Source organism: Patagioenas fasciata, chromosome 9, assembly GCF_037038585.1.
Source record: "Patagioenas fasciata isolate bPatFas1 chromosome 9, bPatFas1.hap1, whole genome shotgun sequence".
Lineage (NCBI taxonomy): Eukaryota > Metazoa > Chordata > Aves > Columbiformes > Columbidae > Patagioenas > Patagioenas fasciata.
The window spans coordinates 18,706,319-18,722,985 of NC_092528.1; the positions used below are offsets into that span (position 1 = coordinate 18,706,319).

Sequence of the window (16,667 nt, forward strand, 5' to 3'; positions counted from 1 at the left end):
CTCAGCTTGGCAACACCCCATTAAAGGCACATCTGTGAGAAATAAAAGGATTGAGGAAAGGCTGTATCAGATTGGCACTCATCTCTACCTACAAATACGTTCCAGAGATGACGTTCTGCTCTCCCTGCAGTCGACTACCAGCTCTGCTCATGGCAGTTATGTCTGTTCATCACAACCCAGCTCCTTGCTGCTCAGGATATTGATTTTTCATAACATTTTTTCCAGGAGCTCACAGTGTATAGCTGTCCGCACACATCATCAAAATGCATAAATATGCATTTGATCTGCCTGTCTTGCTCACACATGACTTGAGGTGTCCAAGATGTCAACGTAAGACTTCTTGAAATACAAAAGATGAGGTGTAAATTTATTCCTTCTGCTCAACTGGCTAAAAGGGCAGATGGCAACTAGCTTCTGAGGCATGGCATGTCCCAAACAGCAAGAACTGGGGAAAAGTAAAGATTTGCAGCCAACTACATAGGAAGCATACCTTATACTTCTTCACATAATGGTAAAAAAGCTGTATTTATAATCTACACCTACCCTGCCTGAAGGAAACCTCCTTGCCCTACATCAGGCAGCACTGCGGATGAAGCAGAAGCAGCAAACAGAAGCTGTGCAATTCCTTGCTGGTCTTTCTAGGTGACTTGAGAAGCTGCAGTGAACCGTGGAGCTGCAGTGCTGAGCTTCGTCACTCAAGGGAGGAGAGGGTAGAGACCGATCTCTGTTCTGTGAGGACACTAACTTTGTTCAGTCACTCTGTTTCTTTCAGGAACTGATCAAGTTAGATTCTAAATTAGATGGTTTGGTTGGTTTGGTTTGTTTTTTTTCCTTGTTCCTTTCCCCTTTGTCCTAAATTCCTGCCCTTACAGTCAAGTTCAACAACAGAACCCCAAATACAAGCAACTAGCAGCAGGAAACAGTCTTGAAGAAGGAAGGAAGCAAACGTCTATGCAAATATCTTGTGACTACAGGGGACATAGAACCACAACACGGTCATCTGCGGAACACATAGACAGCTTTTGCAAGAGATTGGATGTATCATTCATGTACCCTGCTCCTGGAGAAGGCAGTCTCCTGCCTTATTTTCACACCCAGCTGCCTGCATGCAACTATAAATTAATTTCTTAAACCTTTTTATTGCTGCACATGAACATAAATGCAGCCTCTTTAATCAAGCAGGATGGGCTGAAGTCATTATTCACAGAGCATGGTATTTGTCAAGTACCTGCAGATTTTCCTGCAAAGCTGCAAACGGAGCCGCTGCTAAAGAAGAGCCTGACCTGATTTGATACTCCGTGTAAGCAGCTCTGACACAGTGAGAAGGACCTGCCAACGTCAAGCACTTCGTTTGATTTCCAGGGTAACCCATCTTGCACTATCATTTCTCTGAAAAACAGGAAGATGAGATGTAATATTGAAGAGCAGAAAATAATCACTTGAGAGAAATCAGTGAGTAATAAGCAAACTTTCAAATAAGCACCACAGAGGGCCCTGGTAGAGAGAAAGTGAAGCCAAGAAGTAGTGCCAGCATCAACTCAGGCTGTAACGGGCAGCACAGTGCTCCTGCAGGCCGTGGAGCTGACACACTGCGCTGCATACCCTGGAGCTCATACACTTGATAGGATTTTTATCAGCAGAAAAAAAAAATGTCTAAACTGTCCCTGTCCCCTCCTGGTTGCTCATTTCCATCATCCAAGGATCTCCCTACATAGGCCAGTATATAAAGACAGGCATGATCAGAAACAAACAACATCAGAAAGACACCATCCAAACAATTCATTAGCTGCCACTGGGAAAAGCACTTTAGCTGCTTTACTTTGGATTAGAACTAAGAAGAAGAAAACTGGCTATTATTGAGGGCATCATCATTCAGATACTTGCGAGTGGAATCATGCTGTGTACTGGGTGTTCAGAATGTAAAATACTCATCTCAGGTGTAAACATTTTATTGTGATATTGCAATTTGTGCAACAGTCCTAGTAAGTACTGTTTGGATAAGTAAATACCGTCAATGTGAACGCTGCCTGAGATTACTTTAAGCTGTCACATTTTTTTCAGAATACAATACTGATCATCTTGGTTTTCCACAAAAAAACTCAAAGCAAATCAACCAACCAACAACAAACCAAAAAAAACCCAACCCAACCCAAAACCAACCAACAAAAAAAAGCAACAAAACCAAACCATAAAACCAAACACCTTTTTTTTTTTTTCACTGAAGTTATTTAATCCTTGAGATGAACCATGGAAGGAAAAGGAAAAAAGCTCTGCTTACATCTGAATTTAATTCCAGAGAGTTAGTTGCTTTCAAAAGTGACACCAGCCACTTGATACTTTTGTACACACAGATCACACACAGATAGATCAAACATGGATTTGCAATCTACACTGCAAGAAAGACAATAAAGTTTCCCTCCCGGTGGATACCAGACATGCTAAAAATGTAGCTAGTCTATGATCAACAACAGAAGTATAGGCCCAACAAAAGACAGGTTAAATTGAGTAACAGTCAACAAATCCAAAAAGCTCCTAAAGATTTAGCTCCTCTCCTCAGGTCCCAGAAATCAGATGTTCTGCCTAAATTTCTCAGGCAGTCCAATCTGCAGAAAGTATCTAAAAGATGTCATTTATTCCCACCAGTACCTAATATTTAAGAAAGGCAGGATGTTAAGACACCTTTTCCCAGATCACCTATAGACTCACACTAGCAGCTCCTGCTCACCCAACGAGGATCCTGTGGAGGCAGAGAAGCGTCAGGACTGGGCTCTGGAAGGTTTTAGATGTACTTCAATTCACCATCTTAAAACAGATAATGGGTATTCCCTAACCTCTCTCCTAAACTTTTAATTATTAAGACTGAGCAAAACACAGTTGAGAGAGCCTTTTTGCCAAGAAAACTAGTGCTGAGGGTGCCTGAGCCCCCACTGCGGGCCGGGCTCTCAGCCACACCCGTGAGGGGCCCTCAGTGCCCTGACACCGCTCTGCTGACCTTTTATTTTTCCCACACACGTCACATTTTTAGAACAGAAAATGCTGATCATCGGGTATCTAACCATTCCAGTGGCCCCAGGAGAGCCGCTCTGATCAGGTAACCACAGGCGTTCACCTCCCGCCCCCGGAGCCGTCTCACTTCCTTCTGACAGTGCGTGGGGGGAGGGATTAAACACAACATATTTAACCGTTTTCCTCAGGGCAGTTTTGTCCCCTCAACACCAGCCCCTCACCGCCCGGCCGGGGCTGCGCTCTGAGGCGCCCCGAAGGCGACGGGAAACGGGCGATCGCTCTTCAGCGGGCGCCGAGCGACCGGACCGGCTGCGCTGCGCTCGGTGCGGGGCAGGACCGGCCCGGCCCGGCCGCACCCGGCGAGCCGAGCCCTTCTCGTCCCCACCCCGCCCGGGTCCCCGTGCCATGGGGAGGGGCGGAGATGGCGGCCGCCTGAGGTGGCGGCGGCGGCGCGGGAGGCCGGGGAAGGTCCCGCAGCACACGCCGAGAGGGAGCGCGGAGGGGCGGCGGCCGCAGCAGGTGAGTTCCCGGGTGAGGAGGGGCCGGCCCGGGCGGGAACCCACCGCGGGAGCCGCTCCCAGCACGGGTGTTCCCTTAGAGCTTCCCCCGGCCGCCGGGGACCTGCAGCGAAGAGGAGCCCGACGGGGAGGGCCGGGGGGTGCCCGAGGAGCCCAGTCAGGGACCAGCGAGGTGGAGGCGCCGCCAGCTGGGGGCTGCAGGCGGCGGTGCCGGGGAAGCCCGGCCGGCGGGACGGCAGCGCAGCCCCGGCTGTGCCTCAGCCGCCCTGCCCGGCACGAAGGGCCTCACCTGTGCGCAGGTGATTTGACATTATAATAATACAAAAGGATATGGGTCATAGCTTACATGCGTCTTGCATGCAGATTTCCTCCTTTCTGCATACACAGGTGCAGCATCCGTTACGTGAAGACGGATATTTTAAGTTGTGCTGTAAAATGTATTTGCTTTTAGAGGATGAAGTGTACTCATGCAGATGAGTGAAGCAGCAAGCCAGAGCAGGCTTGTAACTGATTTCAGCGGACACATCTCAAGTTTCACTGTCAAGTACTTCTAATAGTTATTCTGTGTTTCAGGAGACACTAGCTCAAATGTTCATTAACTCTGGTGAGCTAGTAATAAAATGTAGGTGCATATTTAAATACAAACTAATTACTGCTAACAAGGATCCTAAGAGGGGATTCCTTCTTACAGCTGCCTTGGCTTCTCAGCTCTGCTCTGTTGTCGCTGAGAATGCTGACACCATTCTTCTTCTTTAGGAAAGAGATAAGCACGTAGAGCATTGTCTAATAACATCTTGCTGGTATACACGAAGCTGTCCTGTGTGCATTTTCCTTAGGAATTAACGCACGGTTTTATCAAAAGGAAACTCGCGCAAGTCCAAGGGGAAACTCAGCTGTTCTGAGCTGTCTATCACTGCAGCACTTGCTTTGCTAAAGGACAAACAAAAAATTTTCAGTCAACTAATGAAGCTTGCGTGCTTTGAATTGCTTCAGACTTCCAGGATTGTAGTGCCTAAAAAGGACGAGCTAGGTTGATGCTTTTTCTGCTTTCAGGATATTTCTGCAGGCTCAATTCCATATGGATCTTATGAGCTTGAAGAACTGTTAACCCATACTTTTGTTTCTTGCATGATTTCTATCCTATGTGGTTATCTAATTTCTTCAAAATATGTAAGGGCTTTGAAACATTCATCCCTCTGCCCAGATAGACAGGAAGACCTGCATGATTTGTAAAGGAAAGGAACACGGTCAACCTTATTTCCTTAACTTTTCCTGAGGAAAGTAGCTAGAAAACTAACTTTAGGTCTATGTTGACCTTTTAAGACTCAGGAGAATGTAATTTGAAGAAGATAAAATTTAGGTGCTTCTTGACAATTTAATGATGTGTTAGTGAAGCTATTTACCCTTAATAAAGGAACCTGGAAAATTCAGACATAAATTTGGTAGTTGCTTTGATGGATAATGAACTGACTGGTAGAAGTACCCCAGAAATAAATTTTTACAAGGCTTTTTTTGTCTTTTCAGATATGAAGCACTGTGCCCTGTGATATATATTTTGCTAGTTCTTCCCATTGGAAGATGGCTGCCATACTCTGTGAAAATTGTTCTGGTCAGTACCGCTATACCCAGGTCAACCAACCTCTTGAAATCAACTGCGTGTTGCTCCTGATTATGTTTGGAAAAGTGTTCCTTGATTTCTTCACGTTGCAAGTTAAGCAAAAAAATGTGAAAGTTAGTTTTATGGGATACTTTTGTGTTTCACTGGCACTTCTTGATTTCACACTGTTGATGAGTATATCTTTTATTTTCCACTTTGAGGACTTTGCACTCTGGGGTGTGCGATTTACAAAGTACCACATTTGCCTGTTCACTCAGATAATTTCTCTGACCTACGGTATTTTACATTACCCAGTGTATTTTATGGCTGGTCTGGATTATTACATGACTATAGCTCAAACCTCTCAATTTCCTAAAAGAGGTCAAAGATTACTTTATATATTTGCTGTGGTTGTTATATGGATATCAGGGCTTTTTTTCATTCTGAAAGTTCCCGCTGTCTATGAAGAACTAGAAATTCAGAACCGTTTTTCTCCATATCAGTGTCCTCTGTATGCCAGCGTGCAGGGCTACTCTGTCTCGTGTGCCATGATGCTTCTCATAGGCACAGCTCTCCTGGTTTGTCGGAAGGATGTTCTGACCATGCTGCTGTCTGTCAGGGTGGCTTCCTTTGCCAGTCAGCCTGTTCTGATGTTCTCCTATGTGTCCAACAACAACAGCACTTCCTTCAAGTGGCAGCTCCTGACCAGACTCCTCATTTGTTTTCTTGGCACTTGGGCACCTTTTGTTCTTCTTCAATTTATTGTTTTGTTTCTTGGTGCTCGGATTCCAGCCTACATGGAGATGAATGTCCCCTGGCTGTATTTCATCAACAGCTTTCTCATCGCAGTAGCGTACTGGTGTCGATGTCACGATGTTGAATTGACAGACGAGACGTGGTCTACAGATCCATTTGTCAGCTGGAAATTCTGCTTTATGCCATTTAACAATGAAAACACAGAGCCAGCTGATAAACCAGGCACAGTAATTGTAATCTGTTAATGAGCTGCTGACTGAAACAACTGCACATCAGTGCCCCACAAGAGAAGCGCATACTCTAACATTCTGTGACTGTGTTCTTACAGATAATACAAGGAAGCTCGTGGAAAAAAGTCCAATGTCCACCACTATTGTAACGCATATTGCACCAGAGTGCGGGACACTGCACACTGCTGTGCGGGGTGCCAGTGGGAAATATGCACCTGCCAGTTCAGAGAACTGAACTACAAAGTATGGGTTTAAGAAAAGACCAACACTTCCAAAAAACAAGTTTTCAGTTAAACCTTATGTTCATTACTAGAATTTTACACTCACTTTAAATGGAATTATCTCAAGTTTTATAGTATTAAAGGCAATGAAGTTTTCTTTAAAGCTGGAGCCCTTTTGTCCATTACATACACGTTAGCCTACTGTCAAAGGTTCAAACAACTCCTGTCATCTTTTTACAGGATATTTTCTTGTGAAAGTGTAACCTTTTGTCAGTTTGATTTAAGTTAATGGTTGTTGTCTGTTTAATCAGAAATAAATTTAGTTAATATAAAGATACAACTCCTACAGAAATGTACTTTGTTTACATAGTACAAAAATAAGGCAAGATGTGTAACTTCCACAACTATAGAAAAGGTGTTGATATTTCATTCTTTGCTACTGCTTCTCTAATGTATATAAGTACATACTAAAAATTAAATAATTACAGTCAGAGCAATAAGGTTAGTTGCTATATACATGCCCCAGGTTAAATAATGGTTTAAATTAAAATTTATTTTGGAGCCAAAATTACTTTAAAATTAAAATAGTTAAATTTGAAGTGAGACTACTTCAGCAGGGGAAGAATTAGTCAGGCTTCTAGCAAAACCACTTAATTTTCAAATTTTTACAGTTTTATGGAGGTCTTGTAGAAGAGAAATAAATGATAAACAACTAAACAGACAAATGGAAGTAGCATTTATTTCTGAAGCACTGACCTCACAATACAATGTTGTATTGAAATAGAAACTATGTAAGTAAATGATGCTGTAGGTTGGTTAATCATTCACTCAGACCCACAGGGAACAATGCTATCGCACAAGAATACTCCTTAAGAAAAATCTGCAGATAACAAAAGGTGCAATTACAAGCAAATTTAAGCAGCATAGTATAAGGTGCTTTGTTTCAGCAGTTGTATGATGAATTTATCCATTAACAGACAGATTAAAGAAATTTCACTTCTACAGATCGTAACAAATGAGAGAATCTAAAATTCATTCACATGCTAGTTGGTAATAGGAAAGTGCTTTTTTAAAAAAATGATTCACAAAGTCAAGATCATATTTTTACACAGTTCACTGTGTGCTCTTCAACTGTAAAATTTAATTTTGGGGTTATAATTTACATTATGTATCAATTATAGACATAGATGTAATTGCAGAATTTAACGCTACATGGGCTAAAATATCTTATAAAAGAATATTCCAGTATATCGCTCCATAGAATAAACAATCATACCTCAGTCATATATTCTTACATTTTGGCAATATATCAAAGTCCAATTATCACTCTGATTTATAACTTCACCCCACATAGTGCTTTTTTCAGCCACAGTCTATGGTAAATTCATTTGAGGTTTCAGTGATGTAATCAAAAGGACAGGAGCATTTTTAAACAATAGAAAATGGGTCGGGGAAAATATTTTTAAAAGGCTGTCAAAAGGGAAGTAAATAATAACTGAATTTTAAAACTAGTGCAATAAGAGGAGGCAAAGCTTAGCAATAGAGTTTGGAGTGTTTGGCACCACAAATTATTTAATCCTTTATGCTGGAAAATTTATTTGAGGAAATTCTATTTCCATGTTAAAAGTAGGAAAGCACATACAATGTTAACTTGAAAAAACAACCTTAAGCAATTGCTCCTTCCTCTCTCAAATTGTAATTGCTGTTATTTAGCATTTGAGATGCTATAGGATAAACTATGTCTAAACACTTTTTTTGACACAGGATTTCTTCAGGTTTTATATAAACTGGACCCCCACTGAAATGGGGTTGACAAAATATTTACAAAACCTAATTCCATTTAAAAACCAGCAAATATCTCAAATATAGCAATGCACCAGGCATTTCAGAAGATCATGAAATAACTAATTCCTACAGACTCGGCAGGCAAGGGAAAATTCCTCTTTTAAAATCCATTTAACACCAGATGAAGGCAAAGTTATTTTCAATTACATTTCAGATGCTTCTGTTCTGATTTATTAACATACACAGAACTGGAATGGCAAGAAGTTGGGTAAGGCTGCCGTTGTCTTTTATTTATCAGTGTGGTTCAGCTCAACCCATAATTAAAGTTTACACAACCCCATCTATCCTGACGTGACAGAAATCCCACAGCTGCTGCAGTGCTTCTAAAGCCATTCGAAGTTTTTAAACTTTTAATTTTTTTACAGGGATGCCACAACACACAGCCAAAGCAAATATTAAGGTACTGATGTGATATCACTGTATTACTATCAAATTAATTCTTTGATATTCTTTGGGGAAAAGTGTCAAACATCATCAACCTTTAGGCTGTTGCTACACCCACTGAGTAGGTAACAGTGGCACTACAGGTCTTCACGTAGCATCCACTGTGGTGTCTAAGCCTGCTGCTAAGTAACTATTTTAAGATCTAATACATGAATAGTAGCTCTCTTTGTAAGCGTGCTTTTATCCCTGACTTTTTATGGAGGGAGCTACCAGTTGTGAAGTGATCTTTATTCTATCACGCTCCTCACGGATGATGTCTTTTCCTCTCTTTGTGCAATTTCTTTTCTCTGGTGCTTCTGGGAAGCCCTACCAGTGAGCCTCAAGTCCAGCCGTGAAACCGTAATCTATTACTCTGCAGAACAGGATTACAGCTTCACTGCCGGACAGAAAGAGGAGAGAAGCTATACTAGGAAGGTGCTAATATCTGAAATAAGAAGAACTACAGACAACTGCTGCTGTGTCTACTCTGGACATCACTTCGTGCTGTGCCAGCAACTAATGGCTTTATACCATTCAAATAATTCACAGTCTATCTTACAGGATTATTTTATATTAATGCTAACAGCAGCTAAAGTGTTAACCCTTTATGAGGAACTTCTGTACTCTCCTCTGATAAAGAATCCCTTAAAAACCAACATTAATTTTATAGAGATATTCTATGTGTTTTCAACTCTAAACAGAAGTATTTGGCACTTGTTAATAAACCTCTTCATTCTTTACACAAATTTTTCCTCATCTGTACTGATTTGCTAACACAGCAACATAAAAACTGCTTAAAAAGGGAGTTGGGTGCACAGAATATCTTGTTCTTTCAAATCTCGACTTTACAAAAAGCTGCCACAGGATGGCAACATCCCGGCTGCCAATACACTGCCCAGGTAGTGGAGGAGAACATAAGTCTTCAAAAAACAGATATGCCTCATGAATCAATGATATTTGTGCTTCTTGCCTAATCCCATCATCAGCAAGGATACCCTGATTTAGTACCCACGAACAACACTGTAAGCCTTTCAACAGTTCTACATAACAATACAGTGCTTTTTACGCACAATTAAAATGCTCAAGTGTTATGTATTGCACTTAAACGGTATTTATGATCACTATTCTATGAATGTACAATTGTGCACAAATTATAATTCTTCCTAGATGGAAAAAAATATCTTCAGATCCTTACTGTACACAGTCCTTTTGGACAATCCAGCAGGAAGCTAATACATGCTGTAAGTTTAAAATTTGTTAACTTGAAAACTGTTCATAACACTGACTCCTAGAACTGTGCTTCGGAAAAATCACATCAACAGCTACAAAAGCTTCCTACATACCTTCCGACATACCTTCAATTACAAGCATATTCACATCTCTGAATTTTGGTTTTTTCCTTCCACTTAGCTGTAAGAGATCGCCAAAAATACGCACACCCCTCAAGTGAATGAGCAATTGTGTGTAAGCTTTAGTGGAGAGGTTACGCAAACCTACACAGCAGCTTAGGATGGAGGCTGGAATATATGTGGAAGTGCAACCATGAGACCCAGGAGACAAGTAGGTCACAAAATGCTCCAGCCACCACAGCTGACATCCAACAAGGCAAAAACATATATACATCTATATGTAGAAGAAAATGGCATGTGATAGAGCCTCTCTGAAGTGATGAAGATGGTAAAAGCAAACGAGCCAGATTCATGTGTTACCTGTTTTTGTACTCAATCTATGTCCCAGGCTCTGATAGCAGGGCACAGGCTGTCCACCAGCTCTTAGACTACACTAAAGACAGCTTTTCAAAAAAGAAAGTAGATACAGCATCTACACAGCAGGCACTTCTCTGTATCACAATTATCATCTCTTTTCTTAAATCTCACTATATGCAAAGCGATCCAGTGGATGTAACTACATAGAACTGACAGGGTCTAAATAAATTCTCATGACTAAAGGCAAATTATTTTAAAATTAACTTAATTTAGGCTTAGCTTAAATGCATTAAGCATTAAACGAATTTAAATTTCTTTGTCCTCACAATATTTCCTGTCTGAAACTATAGCTCACTGTATAAGAATGACTTAAAAATTAATTCACTATGAGCAATTATTAACACCTTACACTGAAATTATGCATTTATAGCTCTGTTCATACCTGTTCTACTCAGCATTCAACAGAAACAGTATATTTAAAACAAAATATATTGAAATGTCAGTTTCAATCTCTAATGAACTAATTTTGGTGAATGTTTAAAAAACATTATCCTATATTGATTCTTTTGCAGAGTCATTATCTGCAGCCTAGCACAACTGATGAGTAGAAATCTGACTAGTGAGTGACAACAATATATCTAAATATATGCTATCGGGAAATCTCTATGCAATACTGGTAAGAACCCTGCAAGCTTTTATACACGTGCTTAATTTTAATATGAATAGTCTCAATACAAATCATAACTGCTCATGTTATAAGTTCTGTGCATGTCTAATGATTTGCAAAAGCAGGACTCGCAGTACAGCTGTCAGATTTATCTGATCACTTAGAGCTATCCATTTGTCAATGTGTAAGGAATTTCTTAAGCTACTGAGCTGTATATTTCTGCGTAGATATTGTGACACTAAAATCAGATCAGTCATCTGAAATCAGCTTAGTTTTAACCACTATGCCAGGCAGCGACACATTACACCCAGCCAAGCCTCACTACATAAACTTGTGTTCAAGCTACAGTTCAGAAATGGTTTTATACCTGAACACTTCCTTACAGCTAAGACAGAGATAAAGAAGTGATTCAAAAGCTATCATAAACCTGCTCAAACACTTATTTTTAATCCCATTTCTTTCCTCTTGCGGCCACATCTGCAGCTATGATGGACTCCATCTATTCTATCCAAAAGGCTGGATTCCTACTTGTGATTTGTCCAAGAAGTAGTTAGGGGAAAAAAACTGCTTTCACAAGATAGAATGAAGAAATGGATGCTTGCAGGACACAAACCTTCTGTTTGTGATATCTTATTGACACAAATCTAGCAAAGCTTTTACCCTCCATCAAGAACTTCATTTTTGGAAAAAAATATGATGGATTAATGGGCAAAGAATGGATTTACAATGCAGTCTGTTAAAAAACCCTTCAAACATTCTCTGGTGATCCAAGCCAACTGACAGTTTAACTTGACAAGACGGTTATTTGTCATTCTCTATATAAGCAAGGTGATAAAATCGTATGAACGTGCCAAATGTGAGGCAATTCATTTGCAATGCTTATTTTTGAACAAGGAGCAGCCGAGAGCTCCGTAAGTGGAGCTGGCTGAGCTTCCTTGCTGGAGTTCTCTGGTTTGACTGCAAATCAGCGTTCCTGAGCGATATAAGCCAGATAAAGCAGCCTGCATACCCATTTTGACCATTCAGTTGCATTTCTTTAAAACCCCAAATAAACTCTGAAGCTGAGGCAAGTGTAATAGTTACAATTCTAGTGGAAGAAATCTTGGCAGTCACATTCAGCCCAGTGCTCTGCAAGAGGGTTTTGCCCTGAGCTACTGCTGCTGTTTGTGTTAAGGTGTAGGGTAGGATGGTGATCAGAGGACAAAAAAGAAGGGAAAAAGCCATCCAACCCTTTTGAGCTAAGAGCCCACAGCATCCTACATTCCTTTCTATAAGAACTGAAATATTGCAGGGATTACCATGAGGAACAGCCCACAACAGCAGCAGTCTGAATACAGAATACAAAACCCCAGGAAATAAAGATAATGAAAAAAGACTTCTTCTAGACACACCCAGCAAGAGCAAGTGTTAAAAAATTGACAATTAAAACCTGCAATACTTCCTCTTTTATAACAGGATCTAGCTTAATTTGTGGGGAAATCCACAGAAAATGGTACTAAAAGCCTGGCAAAACCTCACTTGAACAGAAACAAGCCACTGGTATGCAAAACGGTTCTAGAGGAAATGTTACTCTTCAGTATTATATTGCTTTTTTGAGGAAATTAAAAAACTTCTGAAGTAGACTTTAGTTGCACTTGGAAGTTTTCCAGCCTACTTTCATGTACAGTTGTGATTTTTTCTTTAAACAGATTTAATTGACACAGCTATACAGGCAAACACTCCAATACATGTGCATTTCTATCAGTATACGTTAGTATAGCTGTGCCTGCTTTTAAATTCCTGCTTAATGCCAAAATCAGTGAAGGAGAAAAAAACTTTCAATATGCATAAGGCCCACATTCTCAGTTGCTGCATTCATGAATATTTAAAGCATAACTCACTATCTGTGAGTCTCCCGAAACCACAGAGAAAATGTAGCGCACCAGAAGAACGAGAACAGACGTGCATTTATCAGGTCTGCTCCGAGCTCCCGGCATCTGTCAGTGATTATGTCTGAGAGTCATATATAAACACTAGCTGTGGAAGTTCTCTAATAGAACAAAATTAAAACAACCATGAAGTTGTCATGCACATAACAACACTGTGATTAACTGTAGGTCTACATAAGACTTGTAATGTAGGTCCACATTTTAAAATATGCCTTAAGCGATTATCAAATCACATTTACGTATACCTACTTTTTACATTGCCAAAGAACAATACAATCAGAAGACAGAATAAAAATTAGCCAGTGAAATTTTCGTATAAAAAATAATAAATCTTTAAGACAAAAGCCAAAGTATAAATATCTAAGATATCTTTAGTCTTCAGTTAGCTCATCAAAACAGAATGCATCCTTTAGAACTTATGTTATAGATATGTTACACAGTGTATCTTACAGAAATGCTACAAATGGGAACTTACTGTCTCCATCATCTGAATAACCTTCAAATGAGCATTGCCAAATGTTGAACCTTCAACTAAGAAGTTTATTTGACAACAATAACTGAAGACAGAAAAAACCAAAATAGAAAGTGCTTAGCAATTTCCCTCCAAAATAAACCCAGACATCAATTAATCCTTTAAAGCCTTTGGTGCCATTTGGATAAGAGCTCTCACCACATACTAGCACGTAACAGCAATGGGTTGTTGTAACTTGGAGCTTCAGTGATTAATAAAAATATTAATAACATCTGCTATTAGTAAGCTCAAACAGTTGTAATTAAAAACCATAATTCTAATGATGATCTCTGGAAGATAATGGTAGAAAGTCTGTTAATAGAAACAAAGCAATAGTCTAATTAAAGAAAAATAAAGCACAGATTTTTCTGTAATCCCAATTTACTCTTTAAATCATCAGTTAAATAATATACATATTAATCTACCTGTCATAAACCTTCCTTTCAGCCAGTGTGTGCGCATTGACTCCTTTTGATCTAGGTCAGCAGTTCTCGAACTTTATGTCAGTTACTCTTCTTTCCAGGAGTACTTTAGGGGCCCCCTGAACATTTCCCTACACAATCATATATAATGCATTAATTTGCATAAAAGACAAAATACATTATTTGCAGACACATACACATATTTAATTCAAATATACATCACTCTATCAGCCCACATACCCTCCCTTCCCTATGCAAGAGTTTAGGGATCTAGGTCTGCACATCAGGGGAGTGGAGCTGCAAAAGGGAGGGAACAGAAGGTACAAAATACATCTACAAACATCTGTACAAAGGCGATGGGGATGTAAAGGCCTCAGAGCCCAAGCAGCTTCTAGAGAGTGTCAGTAACCAGGGAAACACATATTTGTTCCGCACAGAGTGCGAGAGAAGGAAGACGGAAGGAGACACCGCCTGAGTCCGCAGCATCCAAGTCAGAAATCTCCAGCCAGAGGGACAAAGCAGGGCCCCTGGGGATCTGTCCCAGAGTTGCCCGGCGGTGGCACTTCTCCTGCAGTGGCTCCTACAGCCCACTCTGACGGCAGCTCATTGAGCAACTCACCATGCATCTTCCTCAGACTACAGCAAGCCCAGCTCACGCCAGTCAGTGGACAACTAAAAGGTGCTTGGAAGCTTCCAGTGAGGCAATGGGAATGCACTACAGGGAAAGACCAGTTAGAAGAGGTATCAGGAAAAAGAGCATCTGAGCTACGCTGTCCCTTCTCTCCCTCAGTCTTTAAAGTACACTTGTCTCAATCTGGCTGCAGTTTTCAGTCCCTTACGCCTTGGCATTTAGGAACCTGAACCCTGAGTGTTCTCACACCTTCTCAGGATCCGCTCTGAACCCCTATTTGAGAACTGCTGGTCTAGTTTAACTAGCAGCGTGCGAAACTACATACCTAACAACTTAATGCCCTCTTAGTGCATAGCAGCATACAAAGAGTAAAGTAACATGTGCTTCTGTTACCTCTGGCAAGAGTGTCATGCCATTGCATTTCAGTAGCCTGACGATGAGGATTTTGCTGAGACATCTACGTGGTTTACAGTATTTCCAGACTTCAAGAAAATACTACAGTGGGAGAGATGAGGGTAAGCTTACACAAGGAAAACAGGCTGCCAACCTACTCCTTACAAACAATTTACTCAAGACTAAAAGAAACTCAGAGAGGACAACTAAATGCATAGCATTTGACTGTTGTTAGTGCTTCCACAGGGTCTGTGGAAACTTCTGTTATTTCAGTCCAAAAACTGCTGTATGTGGGGAAAAATCTTTCAGAATACAGCAAAACAATTTAAATGGTATTTAGACTTGGGTGGGTGCTGGGGTATTAACCTTAAACTTACATGATAAAGTTGGGGAATATTTAACCTATCACAGCATATTTCACTTCATGTTTTTCCATGAACTTCCACTTCAACTCAAAGTACTTAAGCTTTACCATGAACCCAATAATTGTTGGAAACTACAGAGGACTACCTGGTATAATTCAAAGGAACATTTTGAAGTCTTAATGTGGAGAAACCCCCATATTTTTAACAAAACATCACAGTAATACTCATGCCACTGTGAAGATGTTGGCATATTACTGGCAGTTCTGTCACTAAGAAACTGTTGTTTAAACCTTCATGTTCACCCCCTAGGATTCTTTCAACGAATTGATCCGTGCACAGATTTTTAATGCAGGTCCAAGCTTAATATTCATTGCACTCATAAGGTGATCCTCCTTCAACAAGAGGAGAGCTTGTCCATCAATTTCTTGTGCTCTGAATTCATCCGCGATATCTTGACAACCTACAAGGCAACAAAGAATTACTGGGTGAGAAATATGCATTCTTAGGTGCAATGACTGTCCACGCTAGAGCTTTTCAGCTATACATTTCCAGTGCTTGCGCCTTTAGTTATATGCAAGAGTTCAATATTACGACAGTAACTTCCAAGATAATCTGAAAGTAATTCTTCCTACAGCCACTAATTACACTGTAACTATTGGAGAATTACTCATTGGAAATTCCAATTCCTAGAAAAGACAGCTTACTCATTTCATTAAGACGACCAATCATCATAATCTCACAATTGCAAGAGACTGGCAAAATACCACTGAATTAGGAATCAAGTAAGAGCATTGATTTGAGTGGCTTCTTTCCATCAACAAAATATATGCATATTGTACGGCTATGTACGACTCAGTGAGAAAATTCACTTAGCTATGATTTCCAAAAGGTGTTGATTCCATCTGTATGTTACCACCACTTGGTTAAGTAAACAGAATTTTGATTTATGGGCACAACTGTCTCATGAAGACATTTATCATCAGTTACAGAGTGAATATTCTATACATAGCAGTAAGTCACTTCACTAGTGCAATTTTAACTAGTTGGATGTGTTTAAAATGATAAACTCTTTTTCTGAACATAAAAAAACATGGTCTCAGGTTACTGAGGCCTACGACACAAGAAAGGGAACTCTTACGGGTAACTGAGGGCCCTTTTCCACTGAAGAACACTGTGGAAACAAAAGGTTCCTCAAAAGATGTTCTGGACATCTGTTAAGCAGAAACAGCCAGTTATGCCTGGCTGTAAGGCAGCTCTGTTACATGGACAAACATCTTCTAACACCGTGAATAAGAGCACTCATTGTCAATTGTTTATTTGAAGCTTCTTTCCCCACAGCCACGTTTTTCCTGGTTTTAATATATTTATGTTCTCAATCCAGTGGTCTTTCCTTCTCTCTCAGAGAGAAGTTTGTTTAAAATCAAAGATTACCTTGTTTATAGAATACA

At 40.3% G+C, this 16,667-nt stretch overlaps 2 protein-coding genes across 9 annotated transcripts in view; one reads left to right on the forward strand and one right to left on the reverse strand.

Annotated features, from left to right (window-relative positions):
• PHC3 (polyhomeotic homolog 3) overlaps positions 1-16,667 on the reverse strand; it is a 42,890-nt gene that overhangs the window by 3,799 nt on the left and 22,424 nt on the right. For 3 of the 7 annotated variants that reach the window (XM_065844465.2, XM_065844463.2, XM_065844464.2), the window contains exon 15: positions 7,048-15,679. In XM_065844465.2, coding sequence (XP_065700537.1) covers positions 15,525-15,679 — 155 coding nt within the window. In that variant the 3' untranslated portion in view covers positions 7,048-15,524. Of the gene's footprint in view, positions 1-1,228; positions 1,390-7,047; positions 15,680-16,667 lie in introns of those variants that run through there. The other 4 variants (XR_010651833.2, XR_010651835.2, XR_010651834.2 and 1 more) reach the window with 4 other exon arrangements.
• Positions 3,016-6,757, forward strand: GPR160 (G protein-coupled receptor 160). Of its 2 annotated transcripts, XM_071812556.1 has the most exons (3): positions 3,016-3,091; positions 3,195-3,525; positions 5,049-6,757. In XM_071812556.1, exon 3 carries the CDS (start codon positions 5,103-5,105, stop codon positions 6,120-6,122), a length of 1,020 nt encoding a protein of 339 aa, XP_071668657.1. In that variant the 5' UTR covers positions 3,016-3,091; positions 3,195-3,525; positions 5,049-5,102; the 3' UTR covers positions 6,123-6,757. The 2 variants fall into 2 exon arrangements, with proteins under 2 accessions (XP_071668657.1, XP_065700544.1); XM_065844472.2 differs by lacking the exon at positions 3,016-3,091 and having other exon boundaries at positions 3,138-3,525.

Excerpts from the sequence above, each read along its gene's own strand:
- GPR160 (XM_071812556.1), top strand. The coding sequence starts at position 5,103 with ATGGCTGCCATACTCTGTGAAAATTGTTCTGGTCAGTACCGCTATACC.